The sequence below is a fragment of the Oryx dammah genome, unplaced genomic scaffold, assembly GCF_014754425.2.
Source record: "Oryx dammah isolate SB20612 unplaced genomic scaffold, SCBI_Odam_1.1 HiC_scaffold_25, whole genome shotgun sequence".
Lineage (NCBI taxonomy): Eukaryota > Metazoa > Chordata > Mammalia > Artiodactyla > Bovidae > Oryx > Oryx dammah.
Window position 1 is genome coordinate 72,070,994 of NW_024070209.1, and position 25,973 is coordinate 72,096,966.

A 25,973-nucleotide genomic window follows, 5' to 3' on the forward strand; every position below is an offset into this window, starting at 1 on the left:
AGATCGAACCTGGGCCTCCTGAATTGCAGGCAGTTTCTTTACCATCTGAACCACCAGGGAAGCCATTTAAGGCCCATGAGGGCAGAGATTTTTGTCTCTTTTGTTACTACCAGTTTCCCCATACTTAGCACATAACTGGCACTTAATAAATCTCTGTAGAATGAGTGACTCCAGGAAAGGAGACCTCACAGATGAGCCTGAAGGTTGAATGTGGTGGAACCAGGGAGGATGAACAGAGCATGAGGCCCAGGGTGGGCCGTGTTTCGGGCAGCAACCCTGGGTGTCCCAGGAAGGGTGCCGACCTGGGGCCTGCCAGGTCTGTTCTATGCCAGCCACTGCATCAGGCGGCCATGGCCCTGGCCTGTGGCCTCCCTGTATCCTGTGACCAGCTGGACAGAACATGTGCGAACTTATAACTTCTAGCAGATGGGATCTGGTGGGGTTTTAATTAAATGAATCCACCAGGGACAGTCTGGCATTGAAAAAGCAATTCTACAGCACAATTTAAAGTGGACTTGGCCACCTCAGCAGATGGCTGGAGATGCCAGTCCCCCCGCACACCCCGCCCTTGTGCTTCTTGAAAGGCTGTGTCTATAAGTCTGGCATCTGGCTGGCCTGAGTCCTACACTTACACACTCTCCGGCTCTTCCTGCTTTGCCCATGGAAGAGAAGCAGGCTCGTGTTGGCATTTCTTTGTCAGACTCCCCCAGAAGGGACTGAACTGCTCCTAACAGGATGTCTTGCTGGGTCATGGGGGCAACAGTGGCCAGCTTGGGTGTTCCCAGTTGACTGCACCATGTGTCCTGGAGCTGAGCCTGCCAGGAGCCTGGCCACCTGAAATTGCATCCTGCAGGCAGTGTTGTGTGGGGTGGAGGCTGGGCACAGGGTGAGAACCCTTGGACTGTCCTGGCCCAGAGGGTAGGGTAAGCAGGCATGGAGTTAAAGAACACCCAACCAGAATTCAGAAGTCTGGCTCTCATCCTCATTCTGTCACTCCTTGTAGGAGAGGAGATGGTGAACTTTTTCCTATAAATGGCCAGATAGTAATATCTTAGGCTTCACAGGCCTTTTGGTCTCTTGCAACCGCTCACCTCTGCCATCATATCAAGAAAGCAGCCATAGACAATATGTAAATGAATTGGCATGGCTGTGTTCCAATAAAACTTTATTTACAGAAACAGGAAGTGGACCATATTCAGTCCATAGGCCCTAGATGGCTGAGCCTGCTATAGGGTCTTTGTGAAGGCATGTCAGCTCCTGAGCCTCAGTTTTCTTACCTATTACATGGGATGTTCGATTAGAAGATGATTTCTTCTCTGACAAGCTATATTTTAGGATTTAATAAATTTCTAGCTCCCTCTGTTCCACATACCACATAGGCCCTGAGGAGAGGAATGGGTTTTGAGCAGGGTCTGGAGCCCAAGCCTGCATGTGGAACTGGTATCCACAGCTCTTTGGAGGCCATGGCTGCACTTCCCGATTTCTGAACATTGTTCTGCTCTTTTTCCCTCCCTGATAGGCTTCCACTCCTCCATCAAAGCCCATCCGGCAAGTCACTCCCTTTGTGAAGCCTTCCTTGATCCCACCCACCTAAACAAATCAGCGCTCCTGGAGCCTTTTGTTCATCATTCACCATTTCACAAACATTCATCCATTCATCCAGCAGACGCGTTTTGAGCCCTTAATATAGGCAGTGCTCTAGGTTCTAGAATGATAGCTATGTCTGTGTTGTACTTAAGCAGCCCTCTGTCATTTACAAAGTAATTTCTCTACATTCTGTTGTTTAAGCTGGCACACTATTATTTTCTATTTTACAGATGTGGAAATTGAGGCTCAGAGAGATGAAATGTTGTATCTCAGGCCATGTATGCCAGAATCAGGCTTGAAATTCAAAGGCCGTTCTCTCACCATTCTACTTGGCCATCTGGGGACCCTCCAGGGTGGGATGAAGTCAGAAGACCTGGGTCTGCTTCTAGCTGTACCCTTGTGATCACAAGCAAGACCCCGCCCTTCTCTGGGCATGGGGATCCTCCTCTGGGAAACCAAGAGCTGGAGGAGATGCTCTTGAGACCCATGACATTCTAGGATCCTGGGCTTACGGAGGGGCTATGTTCCCTCCCCTACGAACAGTGGAGAAAGCGGTGTTCTCAGGGGGACTATTGAGTCTCCAAAGCCATGGTCCTGAGCCTCCAGATGCGTGTTAGACCCATAGTTGCTGGGGCACTTTGCAGAGCTCTTCTCACCAGTGCTGAGCAGAGGCTGGACACAGGGTGAGAACCCTTGGACTGTCCTGGGGAATGGAAGGCTGGAGCCGGGCTGGTCCTGCTGAAGCAGAGGGGCAGCCAGAACTGACTCCAGAGACAAAATTGAGTCCTCACACAGCCTCCCAGAGCAGGAGGCTGCAGAGAATCAGGGAGGAGACTGAAGCACGTCCCTGCCCGAGTCTCCCTCGGGAAGTCCTGCTGGTCCCCAGATTCTCCCTTCTGAATGCTGAGCCCTGAGGGGCTTCTAGCCCCACCCACAACTAGCTGGAGGGACCAGCTAGGGCCTTGAGCTTCTCATTTTCGCTTCGTTTTTAAAAATATTTATTTGTTCCCTGGTGGCTCAGACTGTAAAGAATCTGCAATGCAAAGGACCCAGGTTTGATTTGATCCCTGGGTCAGAGAGATCCCCTGGAGAAGGGAATGACTGACTCCAGTATTCTTGCCTGGAGAATTCCATGGACGGAGGAGCCTAATGGGGTTGAAAAGAGTTGGAAATGACTGAGCCACTACACTTTCCCTTTCATTTATTTATTTGGCTGTGCTAGGTCTTAGTTGGGGCATGCAAGCTTAGTTGCCCCGTGGCATATGGGATCTTAGTTCTCTGACCAGGGATTGAACCCACGTCCCCTGCATTGGAAGGCAGATTCTTAACTACTGGACCACTAGGGAAATCCTCTTTTTACTTCTTTAGTTGCTTCCTTCTTCATCTTTCCCTCTTCCTTCCTCTTCTTCCTGTTCCTTTTCCTCCTCCTCCTTTTTGTCTCATTTTCTCCTCTCAGTCTCTTTCTGGATGTGGAGGATGGGGATGGTGTCTTGAACTTCTAAGGAACTCTGTGCCTGGCGCCCAGTAGAGCTAACGGTAAAGGTCATGGTAGCAGTGATGTAGAAGCAGCCATAGTAACGGTAGTAATAATAGTAATAGTAGTAAGCCATAGTAATGGCAGCAGCAATAGTAACAGTCGTAAGTTATAAACCTTACATTTACGGAGCATCTGTGCGCCCAGCACTGTACTAAGTGCTTGACATACATTATTTTATTTAATCTTCACAAAAACTTTATGGGATAGATATTATCTCCGCTTTCCCTATAAGAAAACAGAGGCACCAAGAGTTTCTGCAACTCGTTCAAGACCACACAGCCCGTGAGTGACTGCATCAGGATTTACAAATTCAGGCCTATCGCCTCATGCAGCCTAACCAGTGTTAGTTCATTAAATGTTCCACCTGGAAAGCAGATTCCCTGGTTTTGAGCTGAGGAGACTAAGTTGAGCGGCTGGGTGACCAGGTGTGTGGTGTGTGGTAGAGCCAGGCTGAGTCCCGTTGTCTTTCTCGAATATCCCAATGGCCTCTGGGGTCTCTGGACTGGGTTCAGGGATCTGGGTCCATGGCCCATCTGAATGCTGGGATAGTCGTGGCAGCTCGTTCCCTGTCTGTCAAAGCAGGTGCCTTCCCTAGTTCTTTCCAGGCCCTTCTCCCAAGAAGCTAGGTCCAAGCCTTTGCTGGGTCTCCACAGAAGACACTCTCACTGGCCCAGGCCAGGCCAATGGTGGAGGAGCTCAGAGCCAGCCCTGGAAACGGGACCGAGTGGGCAGCAATGGGGACCCCAGGGAGGCCACAGCACTTTGCTGGTCTCAAAAAATCAGCTGGAAAATCAACAAGGCAAAAGGGCTTTATTCCCTCTTTGGTGGTCTTAATTAATTGAACAAACATTTTTTAAGCACCTACTACTTTGTGCCAGTACCAGGTTGAGTGCAGGGAAGGGTCACGGAGCCAAGGATGGCTCGGTCTTGCCCTCCAGGAACAGAGACAAGTCAGTGGGCAGGTGGGAGAAGACTGTCCTTTAAGTGAAGAGTTATGCTGGATATGGTAAGTCTGTGCAGAGGGGCCCTTCTGTGACAGTGGAACTGTGGACACCCAGGAACTAGAAGGGAGTCAGAAGGCATGCAACGTTGCCAGTGATCCTATGGCTGGGAACACGGTCTCTGAAGATGTCCCTGGACACCTGGAAGCATTGTTCAGGGTGGATGTGAACACCTGGCTGGTGCACTGAGCTGCTTGGTCCTGCTTGTCACTAGAAATTGGATCAAGGTTTGTCTAAGGCCATACTCTCCCTCTCTCCCTCCTTCTCCTCCTCTTTCATCTTCTCCTTCTTCTTCCTCCTCCTCCTTCTTCATCCTCTACCATTTACTCTTTTTTAAAGTACACTTTTAATTTCAGACCAATGTTAGGTTTGCAGCATGAGAAGGGGACGACAGAGGATGAGATGGCTGGATGGCATCACTGACTCGATGGACTGAGTGAGTCTGAGTGAACTCCGGGAGTTGGTGATGGACAGGGAGGCCTGGCGTGCTGCAGTTCATGGGGTCGCAAAGAGTCGGACACGACTGAGCGACTGAACTGAATTGCCTTCCTTTTTTAAACACTCAGAGCCTCCAGTGAGGCATCGCTGCCTGCTATGTTTCCATCCCATCCCCATTGCTTCTTCCTGTTCTGGGCTGCAATCATCCCCTTCTCTCAGCTCTGCACACAGCATCCATCTCTACCACTCCTTGGCCTCTTGGCAGACGCTGCCTAGCGTATTTACCCATCTCCTTAATGCACACCGATGCCTCTGGGAGCAAAGCTCCTTTCAGATAAGTCTACCTGTGCAGAGTGGAAGTTTGGTGGGGCAGCTGGCCTGGGGTGGTGCTGGACACTGGACAAGGCTTTTGAGAGGCAGTCAGGGCCTAGATCTGGTCCCCCAGATGGGGACTTGTCTCCTGACCTCCCCACACTTGTGGCTGGGTCTGGAGTGGCAGGAGGGAACCAGGAGTGGGTGGAGTGTAAGAAGGAAGGGGAGAGAGTTGGGGACAGCCACAGGCCGGAACAGAGCCTGTGCTCTCTCTGCTCTTAGTGCCTCTACCAACAATGGCAACAGTATCAGGAACCCAGACACCCTTGCAGCAACCTTCTCTAATTTTCACCAGGACCTTCAAGGTGGGCATTATTAACTCCATTTTGGTGAGGAAACCAAGGCTGAAGTTAAATACTACTATTCTCAAGGTCATGCAGGTAAAAGTTGGAAAAGCTAGGATTCAACCAATATTTTTAAAAGTCCAGATGCTTTCAGGTGTCCCTGGGACCATACACTTTGTGAATAGAACATGCAAAATATGTCCCACAGGTCATCATTCTAAGACCATGGGAAGCTCCTCAGGGTAGGTTCTGGGTCTTAGAGTCTTGGCTCTCTGCATTGATCCTGGTGGCATCCTGCCAAAGACCATCTGTTCTCCCCTTGCCTGCCTCTGCCAAGCTAATGAATCCAGAAGTTGAACGGCCAGTCCTTTCTGTCCCAGGGAACAACCCCCTAGAGGTTCTCTTTGGAGTGTCCTGGGACGCCCCAGTAAAGGCCTGGGGTCAGACAGAGCAGGAGGTGAGGAGAGGGGAGCTGGAGGGCAGGGGGCTGGCGCCTCCAGGGAAGCTCTGGGGCAGAAATGTCTGGGATGGCCTCCCTCTTCCCACATCCTTGGAGTTGTCCTTCCTGCCACACCCTAGCACCAAGTGGCCCTGGCCCAGGCCACAGCAGACTGGGCCAGGGCTGCACACCTGGTCTAAGAGGACCCACATTATTGGCTGGGTGGACCAATCAGATTGTCTCTCCCAGGGAATGGGCTGAGGGCTGAGAGGTTGCACAGCTTTGGGGAGCTAAGCTGCCAGGCTACCAAAAGCTGGGTCCTAACTGAGACCAGAGGGAGCCAAAGCCACATGCAAGTCAGGGTTATAGGGGAAGAGAAGCCAGAGTGAGCAGAAACAGCAGAGACAGGGATGGTGTGGCCTGATAGAGATGGAGAGAGAGGCCTGGGCTTCTGACTGGTGACCTTTGACACTGGCTAGGTGGTGCTGTTTCCTTTCAGAAGTCCCCTTTAACTCTCCCCCTAGTCCAAGGAGACACTGTGCCCTGGCTAAGCTTCAGTCGCTACAGATGGAGAAGCCATGCTCCCGAGCACCGGGTCCCAGGTGTGTCTGGCAAAACGAGCAGCACAGCAGAAGGGCCCTGGCTGGGTTCAGGGAGATCCACATGGGCACAGTGCTCTAGAGTGTTCAGTAAAGTGAAAAGTAAAGTGAAAGTTTTAGTTACTCAGTAGTGTCTGACTCTTTGCGACCCCATGAACTGTCCATGGAATTCTCCAGGCAAGAATACTGGAGTGGGATCTTTCCAAGCCAGGATCAATCCCAGGTGTCCTGCATTACACACAGATTCTTTACCGTCTGAGTCACCTGGGAAGCCCATAGTGTTTAGTAACATTCCTGTGAAATCCATACAGCAGCCCTGTGTCATCCAATGGGCAGGAGTGTTCTCCATCAGAGGTCTGGGGACATGGAAACCTGATAAATTGGTGTCTCACCTAGGGCTGAACCTGGGACCCAGGCCTTCTGATTCAGGCCTGCTGTTCTTCCATAACCCACACTGCCTTTCTGACCCCTTCTTATTAGGTAGCTGGGTGACTTGGGGATTAATGTGTGTGCATGTGCTAAGTCACTTTGGTCGCGTCCAGTTCTTTGTGACCCCATGGACTATAACCCTCCAGGCTCCTCTGTCCATGGGATTCTCCAGCCAAGAATGCTGGAGTGGGTTGCCATGCCCTCCTTCAGGGGATCTTTCCAACCCAGGGGTCGAACCCGTGTCTCTCACATCTCCTGCACTGCAGGCGGGTTCTTTACCATTAGTGCCACCTGTAGTACAAGGCCTGGCACGCGGAGGGTCTCAGAAAGTAGGAACTGTTGTCAGTATTATTTTTTAAAGTTGAAGCTTTCCTTAGTTCCCCAGATGCACACAGCCCAGTCTAGGGATTTCTGGGCCCAGCATGTAGGCTGTGCACAACCTGATGCGTTCCCTACCTGGTCTACTCAGCCCTGAGTCCCCCAACACTTCCGGGCCCCTCTGCACTTCCTCATGTTGTCGGGCTGCCCTGAGTTGCTTCCCTCTTCTGTCCTCCAAGGAAGGACAGCTCCAGGGCTGCCCCCTCTGGCGCACCTTCCCCATCCCCCTGTTGGAAGAACGGCCCCTTTTTCTGCCCCTGCCACTCTCTACCAGGTGTTGGGTTTTGCCTGGAGGTGGCTGCTTCTCCCACCTTGCTCAGTGTCCATGGTGGATCCCCAGCAGATGCATGAAGTCAACCTGGATGGATGGGTTGGGTTCGGCAGGGAGGCCTTGGAGCGACTGTGGCCCCCGTGGTCTCTGCCTCTGTCACCTGCTTCCCACTCTCCTTTCTGGTCATGGATAGTGGCCCAGACAGCTCTGGGCTGGCAGGGAATTGGGGAGCAGATGCCAGGAGATGTGAAGGAGGTTTTTCTGAGGCTCAGCACCCTCCCCAGGGCTCAGGAGCTCAGATGGTATAGGTTGGCACAGGGCCTGGAGGAGAGGGACTCCAGGCAACAGGGACTTCAGTCTGGAGGCAGCTGCCAGGACCTTTTCTCCCTCTGAGCCAGCCTGCAGACGTAGTGTCCCTACCTCCACCACTTACACACGCATGTGTGTGCACACACACGCTCACTCACTCAAACACTCCACATGTCCCCCAACATGGCATCTTGGCTCAACTTTGTCCACCATCCAGGGCAGAGAGCACGAGAACCAGGGGGACAATGGGGGCGGACACGCCCCGGCAGCAGGTACATCTGCACGTCAGTAAAAGGAGAGGTGCCCCCATGGGATCTGGCCTCTGAACCCCTGCTGTCCCTTCACATCCTCGGGATCGAAAGAAGCCGCCAATCACAGCTCCTCCCCCACAGAGGCCCAGACCTGACCCCGAGTCTAAGATTCCACGACTCTCCATGGAAACACAGCCCACTCCACTCTGGTCCTATTGGAAATGCTCCTGAGGGGGAATGAAGTGAGACTCAGGCCGTGGCTTCTCAGCCGTCTTCAGGGGCGACAGCGAACAGCTGTCCCCATCACACTGCCATTTACACAGAAACGAGGAAGCAGACACTCAGCCCCAGCCTGCCTCCTGCCACCTGACTCACTGGGCTTGTCACCTCTTCTCTGACCTCTGAGTTCCCAACCTTTCCGATCATCTCCGCCACTCCACCTGCCTTGCAATCTTTCCATCTACACGGCTGCCCAGAAGCAGATGAGAGCCCAGCCCAGCCGGGGTATAATTGGAGAAGGACTTCCTGGCTCCTACAGCCTATGGCCTATAGACGATGCCTGTTCACGCAGAGGTCCTGAGCTTGCTTTCTGCGGTGCCTGGTGCTGCAGGTGGGCAGACCCAGGCACTCTCCCCAGTGCCCAGCTCTCCCCAGCTGCTGCTTACAGTGCTGCAGTGCCTTCTCCTCTGTCCCCCCACCGCCCCCACATGGAATCTGGGCGAGCTGGCTTTCTCTGCCCTTGACTTTATTTAAATGATTAAACGCCTCTGTCACTGCTCCCTCCTCCCCAATTCAAAATAGTCTTAGCTGAGCTTTATATAGTGCTTACTATATGCCACTGCTCTAACGAGCTAATATATGTTACCTCTTTTAATCCTCTAACATCCCTATTCTGTAAGTACTCTTATTATTCCTATTTAAAGATGCAGGAACTGAGCCACAGAGAAAGAAATTAAGGGACTTGCTCAAGGTCACACAGCAAGTTCTTGGCAGAGCAAGGCTCTGCCCATACTGCTTTTCCTTTTGCTTGGCTCTTTTCTTCCAACTCCCATTCCAGAGGTGGTGAGGCCTCCCCTCTCAAGGTGGAACCCCTAACAGCACGCTGCCTCTGGCCTTGGACTTTTCTTACTGACTCTGACTTACCCTCCATTTGAGGGCATTTTTTAAATTGTCTCTGCTGTCTTCTCACTATTAGCCTTGGGTCTTCAAGAAAGGGAAGGGACAGAGATAGAAAGGAAAGAAGGGAGGCCTACCATGCCCCTCTTGCTCTCCCCTCTCACCTATCAAGATGCCCCTGTTTCACCCACTAAGACTACTATCCCCAAGAACATCAGGAATTTTCTCAGTACCAGACCTAGTACTCTGTGGGCCGGGCTGCCCTAACTACATGGCACTTTGGGATGAATTAGAAAAGAAATGGGCCCCTTGGGGTGGATGCAGTCCCTGGGAGAGTGCATGGCTTGGTAAGCAGGCTAGACTTCAGCAACCCACACCCTTCAACTGGATTTTTTTTTTTTTTGCACAGTGCACAACCTGGACAATCATACATGGCAGTCTTGACCGTTGGCCTCCTCATTTTCCTTCATATTCTGGCCATGCTTAACCCTGATGGCCAGTCCTCTTCCTCTCTAGAAACCCCACTCTCCTGCTTCCCACTGGTGCATTGCAGTCTCCCCTGCTGCAAAGGGAAGTCTTTGCAAAGACTTTGAAGTCTTCCTCTGCTTCCTTCTCATGCACCCTGATTTTAAGAGGAGACCAAGGTTCTGCCTGGGCTGTTCTGAGTCTGGTTCCAGAGAGGCCACCAAGCTCTGCTCTACGCTGTGTCTCCCCTGGCCACCTGGCTGAAGTACAAGCACCCAAGCCTGGCTTGGCCACTGGCACCCATCATTCCCCCCGTGTTGGCCTCCCTGTGCTGTCCACACTCCTCAATCAATCAGGCTGAACACCTTGCCTTCCCCTCCTCTTTTCCCCCCACACCTAGTCCTGGTCGTTTCTCTTTTCCTAGTCCCACCCTTTCTTTCTGTTCCAACAGCCACCCCAAGGGCCCTCACCCCTTCCAGTCTGGACCTGGGCAGCCGTTCCTCACTGTCATCCCCCGGCAGCTTTCTAATCTTCCTCACACCTCCTTCCAGATTACACTCCACTCTGCACTTGTCACTCCTCTGCTCAGAACCTTCCACGACTCCCCGTTGCCTACAGGGAAAGAAGCCCACACTTTCAACCTGCCTTCAGCGTCCTCCACCATATGTCCCTGACATTCTTCTCCAGCCTCGCTGCTGCACCGAACCCAAGGAGAGGGTTTCAGAGCTAACTTTTGGCAGTGCTTTTCTGTAGCTGAGCTCTTGGGAAGGCTTCTAGGGAGGAGGTGCAGGGGGTGGGTGCTGGGGTGGTGGGAGTTCTGGCCTTGTCACAGTCCTCACTGCCAATGCCCCAGCCCCAGACTTTTAATGACCACCAGCAATCTGACAGCTGCCCTTCAGCCTGGGAAGCCTGGATTAGAGTTCAGCCAGACTAAAATGTGGACAGCAGGTCTTAGGGGGTGGTGGTGGTTGAAGGATGAAGAGAACAGAGGAGGCTTTCACAGCCTGGGAGTCACTCAGGGGAGGAGGCAGGCTTGGCTTTTAGGGAATTTAGCAGGACTGTGGGGGGCAGCCTGTTTGCAGGCAGACTTAATTACAGCACTCCCTTAGGTCCGTGCAACATTTTAGTGGATCACTCACTTTCTGAGGGAGATGCAAGACTCACTATCATTCACCCCACTGGGAAAGTAGGAAGCTGAGGCTTGTGTAGGTGAGACGACTTGGTCAAGGTCATGAATACAAAATATGTACATCAAAGGCAGGACAGGAGTTTTGGGTGTCGGGCGGTGGGCCTTCCACGCCAGCCCACCTGCTGGCCCCATGTTGGACCCAGGCTTTCTGCACAGCAGAAATCTCCCTTGGCATCCAGTGAGGGGTTGGTTAACCAGGGCCCTCAGCAGGGAGCCCTGGGGCAGGGGTGCAACTTACCCTGCTTCACTCCTGGCCCAAACTGGCATACCACCTGGGAAGGGCAGCCAGCCAGCCATGTGCCAGTGTTACTTTAAAAATAAACCAGAGAAGAACGTGACTTAAAAATAACCTGGGGGATGTGTGAGGAGCTAATTACTATTGCAGCCCCCTGGCAGAGCTTTGGGGAGCACGCTTGAGCCCCATGGTTCCACGTGTTGGGTTCCCTCTGCTCATCTCTTCCAGGTGGGGGCCTCAGAATCCCGAGGGTAGGAGCTGGAGGTGGCACTGGGCTTCCTAGGCAGCCTCCCTCATCTCGACCTGGATGGGGATGTGGTAGAGGGAGGGGAGCAACCAGGCTGGGCAGAGAGCTCCAACAACAGTCCTGGGCCCCACCCCTGTCTTCCCACTGGAACCAGACTGGCTCCAAAAGGGACTCTGAGGTTCCTGACACCCCCACGTCATCTCTGCAAGTGATGGTGGCAGCCAGGGGGCTGTTTTAGCCAATTACATCTCCTGACTGAGGACTCCTGAACCCCACTAACCACTGAACCAGTCCCCCAAGAAGAATTTAGAGACTCATTTCTGCCCACTGGGGTAAGACTGCATGGCCCTCCTGGCTGGCCCCTCCTGGCTGGCCCCTCCTGGCTACTCCCATAGGCATTCTGGCCTGTGAACTCGCATCTCTGGATCTTCAGTGCCAAGAGGGGCTTGGTCTGCAGCCCAGTCAGGCCCAAAGAGCCCCCAGGCTCTCTCCCCAGTGGCGAAGCAGGAGCCACGCTCCCATCCCACAGGCTCCGTTCCCGCAAGGCTCCCGGTAACTCTTGCAGGTCCCCTCCACTGTCGGCACCTCCTGAAGCGACAGGGAGGAGGGGACACCGGGCCCAGCAGAGACCGAAGCCGAGGACAGTCATGTGGGATCAAAGAGAAAAAGCAGAGCTTTCCTGGCAGCGGGAGGCAGAAGCCAAGATTGCTGGAAGCTGACAGAAATGATCAAAGCACATGGATGGATGGGAGGGGAGGAGGGAAGGAGTAACAGGGGAGAGGCAGGCAGAGAGGGAGTTGGGGGTGGGGGCTACTGCACGATGGGGTGGGGCTTTGAGGTCAGACAGGCCTGGACTCAGGTCCCTGGCTCGGTGCCCTGAGCCAATAATCTGGCTGGACCTTGGGCCTCATTTGCATAATGGACATAATGATGACTACCTCATGGGCCTCTGCAGGAGCTTTGTAAAGCATTTATGAAAAGGTCTAAAAATGGGGAGCTGGGATATTGTTTGTTCTCTCCCTGCTTCTCCTGGAATCAGGCCCCTCTGCTCCAATTCAGGCTGGTCAGATACAATGGATGCGCCTACCGCTCTTTCCTTCCCACGTTCCAGGAACAAGCTGTCGAATGTTACACCACGTTTTCATGGTCCGTGTCCCCAGTGGTCGCCACATGGTCAAACACACTGGTTGTCTCTGTGGTCTTTTGACTTGATCACCCAGCAGTAGTGGGGTCAGCCGACAATTCTCTCTCCTGAAACAAGGCCTCCTGGCCCTGGGACCCTACACTCCCCAGGATCCCTCCAGTGTCCTGTCCCGTCCCTTTCCTTGCTTTACCACCCCCCCCCCCCCCCCCGGGGGGGGGGGGGAGGGTCTGTGGTGGGCTCTTCTCTCTCAGTCTTCCTTCTCCCCAGTTGATCTCATCAAGCTGCCTGACTCTAAATATTATTTCCATCTGATAAGACCTAAATTTATATCTCAGCTTTGACCTCTCCCTTGAGCTGGTAGACTTGTCTGTCTAACTGCTGTCATGGATTTGTAATAAGCATCTCAAAATTAACCTCTGTGTCTAAAACAAGAAGTCTGGAATTTCATCTCTTTAACAAACATTTGCTCTCTGAATTTTATTTCCCATCTCAGTAAATGCTCAGTAAAAGGTAACTTCACTCAGTTGCTTGGGTCAAAGACTACCATTGATTATTCCCTTCCCCCCACTCTCATAACCCTCTGGCTCCCTCCTTCCCGCAGTGTGTACATCCTATCCATCAACAGGTCAGGCCAACTCTGTCTTGAAAACACACCCTCCATCCACCTCTCTCTGCAGTCTCCTCAATCTCCACCTGAGTCCTACCCACCACCATTCTGTCTTTTTTAAGCTACTCAGCTGCAGCCTGGCTGGTCTCCCAGCTTCCCTCTTATACTACAGCCAGCTGACCTCCAGCAGCCAGCTGACCTCCAGCAGCCAGAGGGAACTGGTAAAAAATTTAAGTCATATCCCACCACAACCCTGCTTACAACTTTCCAGTGACACTTAAAAGTAAAGTCCAGTTCTTGACCATGGCTTCCAGGGCCCTGCAGGATCCAGCCCTTCCCATGCCTGCATCTCTTTGTTCAATGTGCTGCAGCCACATGGCCATTAATACTCCTGTTCCTCAAACATACCAAGCTCTGGAAGTCATCCCCAGAGGGTCCATCCCTCCTTTCCATCGCTCTCTACCCCATTCTCCTGTTTTCCTGACTCCTGGCACTTGTCACCATTGAGATGACGTTTTTTGTAATCACATAATTTAGTTTTTCGACTATCTGCTTCCTCTGAAATGTAGGCACCATGAGGACCAGGGCTGAGTCCCTGGGGCCTGCAGTGGTGCCTAACACGTGGAGGACGCTCAGAAAAAGAGTGGAGGAATGACTGTGAGGTGCCAAGGGAGTGGAGAGAGTCAGGAGGGCGGGGTTTGAGGACTGGCTCTGATACTGAACTGCTGGTGGCTGGGGCAGGACTCTCCCCCTGCACCCTGCTCTGGTCTCAGGCTTCTCATCTGGAGGAGAGAAGGGCTGTGCTGAACTGATGATTTTCAAAGAATCCAAAGGACCCAGGAATTGCAGTAATGCCATCCATTGCCAAGTTGAGCCCTTATGGGGCATGAGCTTGCTGGCATCAGCACCCTGACCTGACGCCATTCCCGTCAAAGGCTGGGGAAGGTGCTTGTTGGCCTGTGTATGCTCTATAGTCATCGTGTAATGTTCCATGGATATTTTGAGATAGCAAACCATTATGAGGACGCATGGGGCTCACCCCAGACACTCAGAGGTCTAACAGGTCTAGGTGGGGTGTGGAAGGTTGGTCTATGAGCAGGACCTTAGCTCCTAAGGCCCTGGAAGCCTCTGAGCTAGCTGAGGGTCTGGACTGTAGGACCAGCTCAGGCCCAGGGGCAACCTGATAGGAAAGACTGTCTCAGCCTCTCTCCTGGCTACCCTCCTGCCTGAGAGTTCTGGCTGAGGTCAGCCTGCTCTCAGCATCATTTTTCCCTCCTGAATCCCATCTCTGACTACTATGGGAGCTGCCAGCTGTTAGCAGGCCCCCCCTACTTTCTGGGTGGGAGGCTCCCGCATTCCAGCTGTCCCAGGGGCTGGGGCAGTGGACTTGCTCTGCTGATAAGCAAGGCTGCAGCCACAGTCAGAAATGCTCTTTCCAGAAAGGGGTGACTTGGAGGTCCTGTACAAGGCTCTATTCTTGGGAATGGACCCAGAGGAAGTCCCTCCAGGGCTCAGCCATCACGGGGTGAAGTGGGGACAAGAGCATAATCCTGGGTAGTGAGCATCTCACGAGGGGTTGGAAGTGCAGGCTGGAGTAGGTCCTGGCTGAGTTGGAGCAGAGACAGTCCAAGCATAAGGGCTCAGACACCACCAGCCCAGTCTCTTGCAAACAAGGCCAGGGTGGGATGTGACTTGCTGTGTATCTCACAGCCAGGTAGGAACAGAGCAACACTGGAGGGGTCTGTGTCCCCCACTTTCCTTAGCTCAGCTCTGCAATGTCATCAGTCACAGCTCCAAGAAACGACATGTAGCCCACCTCCATGAATTCAGTGGATGATCAGAGAGGGGGCATCAAGTCCTCTTTGGCGCCTGGGGAAGATGAGTGTTTAGGATTCTGGGGCACAGAGCTGGGCACAGCACCCAAGGGAAGGGGAGCTGACACTAAGTTTGGGTCCAGGTTTCTCTTTCTCTGGCCCCACCAGGAGGTGGACCCTGGAGGGTTTTTTCTTCTGTCTGACCCTCCTGTTAGAAAATTGATGATGTAGGGTCATGCCGAAGATGGGCTCACCCTGGCTCAGCCGGGCCAAATGGTATCTGTTCCTGGGTGAAAGATGCTCACAGAGCTGAGGGGCTCTTCTGGGCTGACCCCCTTCCCTAGGGTCATTTGAGAGCGAAGCCACGGAGGAGCCACCTCCTGTCCCAGGACTCCCACTGAGACCTTCTCAGTCCCCTTCTCCTCTGGGGGGAGTGGGCTACATCCTTCTCTTGGAGCCATCCACTGACGCATAGCGTCACTGCCACCTGGCTCACCCCAGGAAGTCCAACGATTGTGAACTTCAAAGATTCTTCCTCAGCTGCCCCTTGACTGTTTCTCAAGTACCAAGGAAATCCAGAAAGAAAATGCTAGCTGTGGCTGGCAAGTGGCCCAGTCTTCCGAGTACAGAATGCTGATTCAAATAAACTCTCTTCTCTCCCATGCTTCCCAAACCATGCTTCCCAAACCTTCAGACTCCCCTCACCAGGGGAGTTTTTAAAACTACCAGCCTCCTGGGCTTAGCTTAGGCCTAATGATTTCTCTCCTGGCAGGCAGGGCCTGGACGCCCATTGCTCTGACTCTAAACAACTACTTTTCCGGGAACAGGCTCTCTACTCCGCTCATAGGGTCCATCTTCCCTGCCCTCCCTCTGCAAATGGGGGAGGGGGGAGTAGGTGGATTGCCCGAGTTACCCCCAACCAGGCCTCTGGCTCACTCACTGGCTATTCTTAAGAACCAGCACTCTATGTTCATCTCTAATCTCAGGTTTCCATCCTGTTCAATGCATGGAACTAAGAGCACTCCGTGAGGCCTGGGGTCGCTCTCTCCAGGCTGTTTCACCAGGGCCTGAGAGTTTGGGTCTCCGGAGAGAGCCCCTAGCCAGTCCTGTGGCCAGCGGGCTGGAATGCGCTTCTCCGGATGTTTCTCAGATGGTTATTTCTGCACTGGAGCTGTGGTCAGGAGAGGCCCTGCACATTCCTAAAGAGGGACACTGAGTCCGTGCCAAGCCATGGAGCCTCAAGCAGAGATGAAGGGGTCCAAGAACAGGGCCCTGGGGTGGTCTCTGCAGAAAATGTCCACATAGCAGTGGGTGACAATATTATCTCCTTCAGCTCAGTGCTGTCCCCTGAACACCATCCATAAGCCTGGGTTTGTCCTAGGCTTCAGAGCAGACTTCTGCCCCAGAAAAGGAAGCGTGGAGAGGGGAGGAAGTAAAAGCACTTCATGGGGGCTGGCTGAGGTCTGCTGGGTGACCAGGGTGGGGCTGAAGTCAGACAATCAGGATTCAGGTTGCCATTGCCCTCTGGTTCAACTAGTTCAATTGAGGTGACCCACTGATTCAGCTGGCATGATGGAGGTACCTGGTGGTTCAATTAGGATCAAAGAGGCATCCCATCCTGATCCCTGGTCAGGATCCAGGGGGGAGAACACAGGTTGGGGTCTGTCACTTCTCTCCTCCAGCGCCCATCAAATCAAGTCCACCTGCAAGAGTCCAGAGCTCAGCCCCCTCTAAGACTGCTTCCCTGCACCTGTTATGATCCCAGCCTGTCGCATGCTTCTTCCTTACCCTGAAACTCTCTCACTGACAATCTTCACCTACTAGAGTTCTCATTCTTCATTCAAGCCTTCTTCAAGTACTACCTGCTCCAGGAAGCCTTCTCAGCTTCTTATTCTGAGTCTCTCCACTAGCATTTGAGCTTCTGTGGTGGCTCAGTGATAAAAAACAAGTCTGCCTGCCAATGTGGGAGATACGGGCTTGATCCCTGGACCAAGAAGATCCCCATATATAACCATTCATCCTGTGGTTTCAGAATTCCACTGGACCAAGGGCTCCTTGGGGAAGGACCTGGATCTAGTTTTCTATTCTCTTGTGCTGTATACTTAGTAGCTCAGCCATGTCCGACTCTTTGTGATCCCATGGACTGTAGCCTGCCAGGCTCCTCAGTCCATGGAATTCTCCAGACATGAATATTGGAGTGGGTAGCCATTCCCTTCTCCAGGGGATCTTTCCTGATCCAGGGATCAAACCCAGGTCTCCTGCATTGCAGGTGGATTATTTACTGTCTGAACCACCAGGGAAGCCCTTCTATTCTCTTAGTGCCTGGTATAGTGTCTGATAGAAGATCTCAGGAGATCTCAACAATTTTTAGTAAACTAAAAATGAAGTTTGGTAAACTTAAAATGAAGGCTAAAGTCCGTGCCATTTGGAAGGTGATCCAGAGGGTCTGGGAGTCCCTAGGACATGATGAGTCCCACTTTGGGTTCTCTAAGTCTCCAGGCTGCCCCTTTGAAGATCAAGAATCAAAGCATCTCAGAGTTGGCAAGAACCTTAAAAGTTACTAATTGCAGCTCCCAGAGTGATAAATGGGAGGTATATGATGATCTTTCTGTTGAGTCAACTTGGCTAAGGTTTTGAGCTTTTCAATCAAGTACTGATCCAGAGGTTGCTCTGAAGGCATTTTGTAGATGTGATTAAAGTCCATAATCAGTTGACTTAAAGGAGATTATCCTAGATTACTGGGTGGACCTGAATCAATCAGTTGAAATTCCATAAGAGGTGAGTGAAGACTCTCCTGAAGAAGAAACTCTGCCTGTGAACAGTAGCTTCAGCCCAGGTTCGATGGAGTTCCAGCCTGTCCTTCCAATGTCCTGCTCTATGGATTTCACTCACCTAGCCCGCCACTATCACTGCATAATCCAATTCCTTGCAATCCATCTCTTAATATATAACCCCTGTTGCTTGTGTTTCTCTTACTGATCCCTGACTGCTACAGGTGACCCTGAAGCTGCTTCTGGGGTGAATCATAGCCCTGCCGCAGCCTCAGAGGAGAGACTACCAGCTCTGAGACCATTGACTCGGACATTCCAGGATCAGATTCCTAAGGATTTTTCCAGTCCTACACAACCTTATTCTTAAAACCACAGTCCCTAACTCATGCCTATCCTCAGAAGTCAGGTCTCCAAGTTATTGAGATCCTTGCCACTCAAAGCATAGACTGTGAGTCAAGAGCATCAGCAGTCCTTTGGGGGCCTTGTGAGAATTGTAGACTCTCAGCCCCACTCCAGACCTATTGGTTCAGAATCTGCATTTAAACAAGGCCAACCCAGTTATCAAAGAAGACCATTGGGGAACTATTAACCTAGATAATTCTGAATTGCTGAGCGAGCCTTCTCCAGTTCCCCCTGGGGAACAGATGTTCTGTACAGATGGGGAGACCAAGGCCCACCAGGGTCATGCCTGTGTCTCCCATGAGTAGGAGGGTAGCAGGGAGAGAGAGGGAGGGAGAGAAGAATTTGTCTAAAGAGAGAGAAAGAACTTAGTTTCTAGCTCCCAGGCCAGGCTCCCGCCTTGTATTCCCTGCATCCACGTGATTCCCTCACGAAGGCATACTTGTGTGTCACTGGAGGAAGTGGGAGTGGGAAGCAGGGGTGGTAAGGAGCCACTCTGGTGAAGGGGAAGCTTGGGATGTTGGCCCCGCTTGGTAGGAGTCCCAGGGGCCACAGGTCAGCCCTGGAAATGGGACAGTGAAGGCGTGCCTGCAGCAGCAGCGGCGTGGGGTGGCTCCAGGTGAGGGGCAGGTCTCCTGAGCCACCTGGGAGCCACCTGAGTATGGGCAGTTTCTGGACTATGGGGAAGTGTGGACAGACTGGGAGCCGGCCACATCAGCTGGGCCAGTGACTACTCTTTCCACAGCCACAAAAAAGCACTTGTCATGCACTCTCCGAGGACCAGAGAGTAACAGGGGAGTCAGCAGGGGACTCCAGGCAAGCAGGACAGGCCGGTTGGCAGCCTGCTTTGTTCTCTGTGAGCCTGGGAAGTGAAGAGGGGGTGAACAACATGGAAAGAGGTGTCAGGAAACAGGGCTCCCTTCTCCTCCACTCAGAAGTTTAGTTTCCACACTGTTAAATGAGAGAGCTAACATTCTGATTTCTCTCTGGGCTAAATGCTCAGTCAGTCCTGGGTCGTGATATCCTGAAGCTGAGGTCACAGCTGAATGCCCTGTGTGACCCTGGTACCCACCCTCCACCATTTGTGAGGTTCATACAGAGAAGAGGGCAGAGGCTCCTTGGGGAGCAGGCAGCTGCACAATTCTGTGAAAAGATAGATCCCTGGATGTGTAAGCCCTGTTACTGTCATTTTATATTTGTACAATCCTGGGCCAATTTTTGAACCTCTCCAAGCTTTCCTTGATCATAATAGAAGGATAAAGCTTGTCCTAACGGGTAGTTGTGGGGATGTAGGTGGTGAGAAGCACCTTGGAGAGTGCCTGACATGTTACAGACACAGGTCAGTTCCCTGTATCCAGGGAGGGACGGAGTGCCCATCCTGGGTCTCTGCTGAGGTTTGCCTAAACCTATCACCATCTCAATCAGAGCTGGGTCTCTTCCCTGGCTGCTGGCTGTCGGCAGGGAAATCGTTTTTACTTTTTTTTTAATTACAAAATCAACTCACAGATTTACCGTTTGTGCTGCCAGCTGAAAGCTGTTTATGGTGGTGATTTGCACTACATTCATCTGTGCCTGTTTATGTTTTCTTTGAAAATACTTATAGTGTGTGTCCTGTCCACACTATGGCCAGGCATGTGTCTTTTATTTCTGTCCCATTCTTGCCCACACGCCCTCCATGTCTCCAGCCTCCAACAAGGATGTGTGGGAATTGGACTGCAGGCAGGAGGCATGATGGCCAGAAGGACCTCTGATCAAATATGCCCACTTTGTGAATGAAGAAACTGATGGCCAGAGGAGACCAGCAACTGAGCTTAGTGGAACTGGAACTTTTGTCTCCTGTTCCAGTCTAGGATGGGGTCTTCTCATTCTCCCTGACTGGTTTGCTGCAGAGTCTGTCTGCTCATAGAAAGGAGCATGGCCCCTGAGCCTGGATATCAGGCAGACTCCAAGCATGAGCAAGGACCTGGGAAGCTGGGATGGGGGATTGGGATTAGGAGGATGAAGGGAAGGATGTGGCAGGTTCTGGTCCCCAGTCCCACTGTCCCCACTTGTTAGGAAGGAGTAGAGGTAGCTGCGGTCATAGTAATCCTTGGGAAACAGAGCAGTTCCCTTCTGTAGGAAAAAGGATAATACACAAGCAATAATATTAATAACACTTACAACTGTAGATACTGTTTGTTAAGTATATACTCGGTACCAGGCACTTCCTTTACATTAGCCCATTTAATCCTAGGAGGCTGATATTATTCTCCTGTTTTGTAAATGACAAAACGAGTTCAGAGAGACCAAGTAACTTGTCCAAAGTCACGTAGCTAGTAGCAGGGGGTGGAAGTGGTAAGTGGAGATGGGGGTTGACAGATGAACCCAGGCACCCAGGCTTCTAAGACAGCACCCATGTTCCTACACCACCCCGAGGAAAGGCTGTGCAGTTGAAGCAGCGGGGTGGTCCACGGGCAGGGAGGACGGAAGTACTGACTGAGAGTGGACAGCAGAACCGTTTCCGGCTGAGCTAGCCCTCCATCTCCATGGTAAGTCAAGAGAGGTTGGGAATAGCCGAGTGAGAAGCAGACAGGATGATGCAGGGGCTCATGAGGAAAACAGGCTGGGGTGACACAGAGATCTTTACTCTGGGCATCCAGGGGTTGTATCTGCAACTTGCTATGTGAACTTGGGCAAGTCACTCACCTCTATGGGTGTTTGGATGACTGCTAATGTCTCCTTTCACACTTTTATCGAGGACTCTGGGATTTTGGAGGGTGGTAGGTCACTTCTGTATTTTCTTCCTTCTTGGAAAGGTGTAAGAAGTTCAGGTTCCCTCATGAGCCCCCTGCTTGAATTCACAGTCTAAGGATTCCCAGGCCATGTGGTGAGCCTTAGGAGCCTGTGTCCTGCTGAGAACAGGCTGGAAGCTGGGGAGAAAGGAGAACAGGTTTTCCATCCCACCTTCACTAGCTAATCAATCACCTTGTCTCTTGTTGTCTTAGAGCCACAAGGATTCCAGGGGCCTGCAGTGGGAGAACGGGCACCTGTGAGCCCATGACAGCCTCCAGGAGGGCCTGTCTGGGTTGGTCACACAACTGTGCCACGTAGTCTGGGTTGGTCAGGGATCTGGGCATCAGGGAGCAGAGGCTGGCTGTAGCATACTGGAGCAAGAGGCCCTCTCCTTCTGGGGAGATTTTGCCAGGGGGAAGAGACAAATCTTGGCTACTTAGCATCCCCAAGATACAAGGTCTGGGCTGGGTTCTTGAAACAGATGAAAAATTAGCAAAAAATCTAAGGGCATGGGAATCAGAGAGGCTCCACTAGATTCGTACATTCAAGTCACAAGGCCATGGTGAGTCAGACACTCAGAGCCTTAGGCTCCTTTGCTGAGAAATGGGGACAATAATGCTCATCCTGAAGGGCTGGTGAAAGAATTGAATGAGGGACTGCAAGTGAAATAGATGTGTGTTGGTCGCTCAGTCGTGTCTGACTCTTTGCAACCCCATGGACTGCAGCCCACCAGGCTCCTCTGTCCATGGGATTTTCCAGGCAAGAATACTGGAATGGGTTGACATTTCCTTCTCCAATGAAATGTATACAGCTTGCCAAAGAGGAGTTATTAAGAGATGGCTGCCATTGTTAATGTTGCTGTTGCTGCTGTTAATAATGATAAATAGATAAATAAATAAAGAGGCAGTGTGAGGCTTCCCAGATGGTGCTAGTGGTAAAAGAACCCATCTGCCAATCCAGGAGACACAAGGGACATGGTTTGATCCACTGGTGGGGAAGATCCCCTGGAGGAGGGCATGGCAACCCACTCTGGTATTCTTGTTTGGAGAATCCCATGGACAGGGGAGCCTGGTGGGCTACAGTCCATAGGGTCACAAAGAGTTGGACATGACTGAAGCTTGCCAAAGAGTAGTTAATAAGTGGTGGCTGCCATTATTATTGTTGCGGTTGCTGCTGTAAATAATAATAATATTAATAAAGAAGCAGTTTGCGCAAGCTGGAGGAGTGGGGGCCTGGGAGTCAGTTTTGGCTACCCCACTCCCATCACCTCTTTGGTTTCTTCTCACTAAGAAAAGGGGGTGGCACCAGCTGATCTCAAGGTCCCTTCCTGCTCTGACAGCCTCTGGGCTATGAATAGATGAGGCTGGGGCCCTGGAGGAGTCTAATGACTCAACAGCTAGGGAGGTTAAGCTTTCCCAGAAAAGTGTTTCCGTTTGCATTTGATGAACTTAGGGCCCAACAAAGGAAGGGTTTCCTGTCTGGGAGACTAGGGATGAAGGAGTTGGAGGAATCCTTGAAGTCAGTGGAGACTGTGACTAACCAGGTGAATGACTAACTCAGACCCTCTGACCTTCAACCAATCAGGGCTGCTCATGACAACCCTACGAGCTGGCATCACTAAGCATGTCTTGGCCATGCCAGTCCCAGCTGGCTCTGGGTTTCACGGCATATGGAGGCAGAGGAAGCAGCCAAGAAACTGGCAGGGGAAGGAACACTGGGCTTCGAATCAGAAGTCCCAGCTTCTTGCTTTAACTCCGCTGCTCACCAGCTGCGTGACTTTGGGGGAGTCCTTTCCCCTTCCTGAGCCTCTATGCCTTCATCTGCACAAGGGATCTAACAGTACCTGCCCTGGCAACTTCCCTGAGCTATGAAGGCTGAGACTTAAGAGATGAGATGAGAGCACATTGTGAACACTAACACAATGAATGAATGGGAAATTTTGTCATCTTCTATTCCAGTAGGATTCCTGGTCCCCCAGGAGACCTATTTGGGTCCCCAAAGTGGTCAAGTGGACACAGACTGCTGCCTTTGGGTTTTGAGTCAAGATCAGTCTAATGTAGGGCTCTTTCCAACCATCCGATCACAGCCCACAGAGAATTTTCTTAGACCTGAGCCCATATGGACAGCTTCCAGCCAGGTGGCATAGCCAGAGTGAGAGGTGACAAAAAGCCAGGAATGATTGGGTGGGGCAAAGTAGGCAGTGCCAGTCTGGGGCCCCCACAGAATTAGGGTGGTGCTTTGATGCTCTCTCCTCTTGCCAAGCACCTTATAAATAAATAATCACCACAACCACACTGTCTGCCTCTGCCCCCAGCTTTTAGCATCTTTCTTGGTGAGGACTACAAGCACTTTGGGGAATGGCAGGAACGGGAGAGGAGGAAGGATGATGCCCTCTCATGTCTGCACACCTTAAACCCATCAATAGCGTTCTGTGAGTGCTCCTGTGTATTACCGGGTACTGCGCTGGCACTAGGAGCAAAAAGATGGGACCCACAGGGCCCTACCAACATGGAGGTTAATTACACCTCCTGTGGTTAAAGAGACGAAATACTCCTCCTGAAATGTAAATAGCCATGCAAAGCAGCCTACACTGTGTCACTCAGGTCTTCCTGACAGCAAGTCCTGCAGTCATCCAGAGCAGTGGCCTGGGGTCGTCTGGAAGACTTCAAGGAGGAGGTGGGGTTTGAACTGGACCTGGAAGGTTAGCTTGGACAAGACAAATAGAAGACAGAGGAAAAGGCAAACCATACAGGCACACTTCAGGTATTCTCAGGGGACAGTTGGGCTGCAGTGGAGAGATCATGTAAGTAAGAAGTGAGAAATTAAGTTGGACATAGAAACTGGAGCCAGGCACGAGGTCCTTAAAATTTGGGATAAGGAGCATGGGATTATGGATTGCAGGGGAAGCAGGGGGCCATTGAGGGCTTCTGAGAAAGGAATCAGTATGGTCAGAGATGTGCTTTGGGGAAATTCTTTCTGGTAGCATTGTCTTTGTGAGCTTGCCCTGAGGGAGGATGAGGCTGGAGGTAAGGAGGTAAGTTACTGTGAGGCTGGGGACCAGGGTACTGAGAAAGATGGAGGCAAACACGAAGGGTGAGATATGTGGAGAGAGAAGGGGGTGATTTAAGGATGTTCAATGCTCCTGAAACCCTGGCAGGTGACTGGGAAGTGGGAGAGGGGAAGAAACCCCAAATCAAACCCAGTCTGGTCCTTCCCAGGAAAGCAGGCTACTCTTTGGGCAGACCGGAGTCTGACCAACCTGCCCCAAATTCCCAGCATCAGCAGGAAGCAGAAGCGCCCCCACCTGGGCCACGTTCACTCCTGGGGTCCTTTCCTTCATCTTCCAGAAACCATGTAGCATAGCTCCCTGTGGTCTCCAGACAGCAGCGGAATCTCAGGGAGATCCTGCAGTGGACGAACTGCAGGCACAGCGTCCAGTACTGCTTTTTACCCCTCTCCACTCCTGTTGACTCCCAGGAAAACACTGCCATCTTGTTATGGGCTATGCCAAATGGCAATGAGCCCCTGGGAGCTCAGCCAAGGTTAGGAGGGGGACCGGGGAGAGAAGCAGGAATGGGAAAGATGGAGGAAACAGCTCCTGGAAGCATCCCAATGAGCTCTGGAGGGAGGTGGACTGGGAGGAGCCCTTGAGATCATTTCAGCCAACCCCTCGTTGTCTGGAGGTGAACTTGAGACTCAGGCAGGGGAAGGGACCTGCCCAAGGTCATACAGTGGGAAAAGTGGTAGAGCTGAGCTGGAATTGTAGTCTTGGGGGTGGACACAGTGTTCATTCCTGTTTGAACACTTGAACAGCACATCGAGGGCCTCACTGGAGATTCTTTCCTGAATAACCGCTTGTGTGCTTGTGTGTGTACCTGTGTGCACCTGTGCCTATATTGTGAGAGAGCCAGAGTGTGTGTGGCCTCTTACACCACGGTCTGCCCTGGCTGGAAGAAGGGAACTGGGGCCATTCCTATGAGGTGACTGTCTTCCCAGGACAGCAGTAAAGAAGGCAGACAGGGCTGGATCTGGCTTCGAGCACCAGTTCTGCTGCCCTAAGAAAATTAAAGGCACTGGCTGGCACAGCCTAAACTCCTGGAGCTGGGCACACACTCGCGTGCACACACACACACACACACACCCCAAGCAGTACTCATAGCCACAGTTATGGAGTATTTCAGACACCCGAGTGGCCCGCTGTGCCTCGGAGTGCCAAGTACCTGCACCCACACGTCTCCCTAGAGCCCCAGCCGATGTGGACACACTGGGATCCGAGAGCCCATGTGCAGAAACACGGTGGAGCCCAGCGATCTCCACCACTCACACTCGGCGCCCTGCTCCAGGGCCCGACCCGGCCACACCCCTCCTCCTCAGCCTCCGCTGGCCGTTCCTGCCCCTCTCACACACTTCAGAGTCCCTTGGGGCCCTCTCGCAGCCTGGCAGGGACAAGTTAGGGCTGGCCCTGCCGGAGAGTCAAGTCCGGAGCCAGGATTCGACGCCTCCCCCGAGCCCTGTCCCCGCGGAGCAGACACGCCAGGCTGAACTCGGGTTTCTGAGAGCGCGGGGTTCTGCGCCTAGACCCTCTCCGGGGGGAATTCCCCAGCCCCAGTCGGCTCCGGACTCCCCCAGAACCTGGCGCCCAGCCCCCTGGTCCCCGCCCCACGCCCGGCGAGTAGTTACCGATGGTGGTGATGACGGTGATGGCGAAGTAGAAGGAGCCGGCGAAGCGCCACTGCACGCCGGCCTTGTGCGGCTTGAGGCGCAGCACGACGCGCTCGAGCTCCTCGTAGCCGCCCTGGCTGAGGTTGTAGCGCGCTCGCAGCTCCTGCTGCCGCAGCTCCAGCCGCTGCCTCTCGATCATCTCCGGCTCCGACTCGAGCGCGTCGAAGACCGCGGCGCCTACCAGCAGGTAGGTGAAGGTGCACACGATGAGCGCCAGCGTGCGCACGTTCTGCCGCTTCATCGTCCCGCCCGGGCCGCCGCCGGCCCCCCGGCGCCCCTGGCCCGCGCCCCGGCCCCGGCCGCCGCTGCTGCTGCCCCGGAGGCGGCCTGGGGCATGGCTGCGCTCGCCGCTCCGCGCGCCGGGCACCCACTCCGCGCGCCCCGGGGCCGCCGCCGCCAACGCCGCCGCTGCCGCCGCGGAGCTGTCCCTTCAGCACCACCCACCGCCCTCCTCCGCCCGGCCCCGCTCCCGCCCCCCGCCCCCCGCCCGCAGGCCGCCTCCTCCCGCCAGCCCTCCCGCCCAGCCAAATAAGGACTGGGGAGACGCGCCGAGGGAGGGAGGAGGGGGGCTGGCGGAGGGGGAGGGGAGGGGGAGCG

The 25,973-nt window shown here is 53.0% G+C and overlaps 1 protein-coding gene across 1 annotated transcript in view; it reads right to left on the bottom strand.

Moving 5' to 3' along the window:
* KCNK3 (potassium two pore domain channel subfamily K member 3) overlaps positions 1-25,617 on the bottom strand; it is a 39,152-nt gene extending 13,535 nt beyond the window's left edge. The window contains exon 1 of the mRNA XM_040224451.1: positions 25,335-25,617. Within this exon, the coding sequence (XP_040080385.1) occupies positions 25,335-25,617 (283 nt within the window). The remainder of the gene's footprint in view (positions 1-25,334) is intronic.
* Positions 25,618-25,973: the final 356 nt, after the last annotated feature.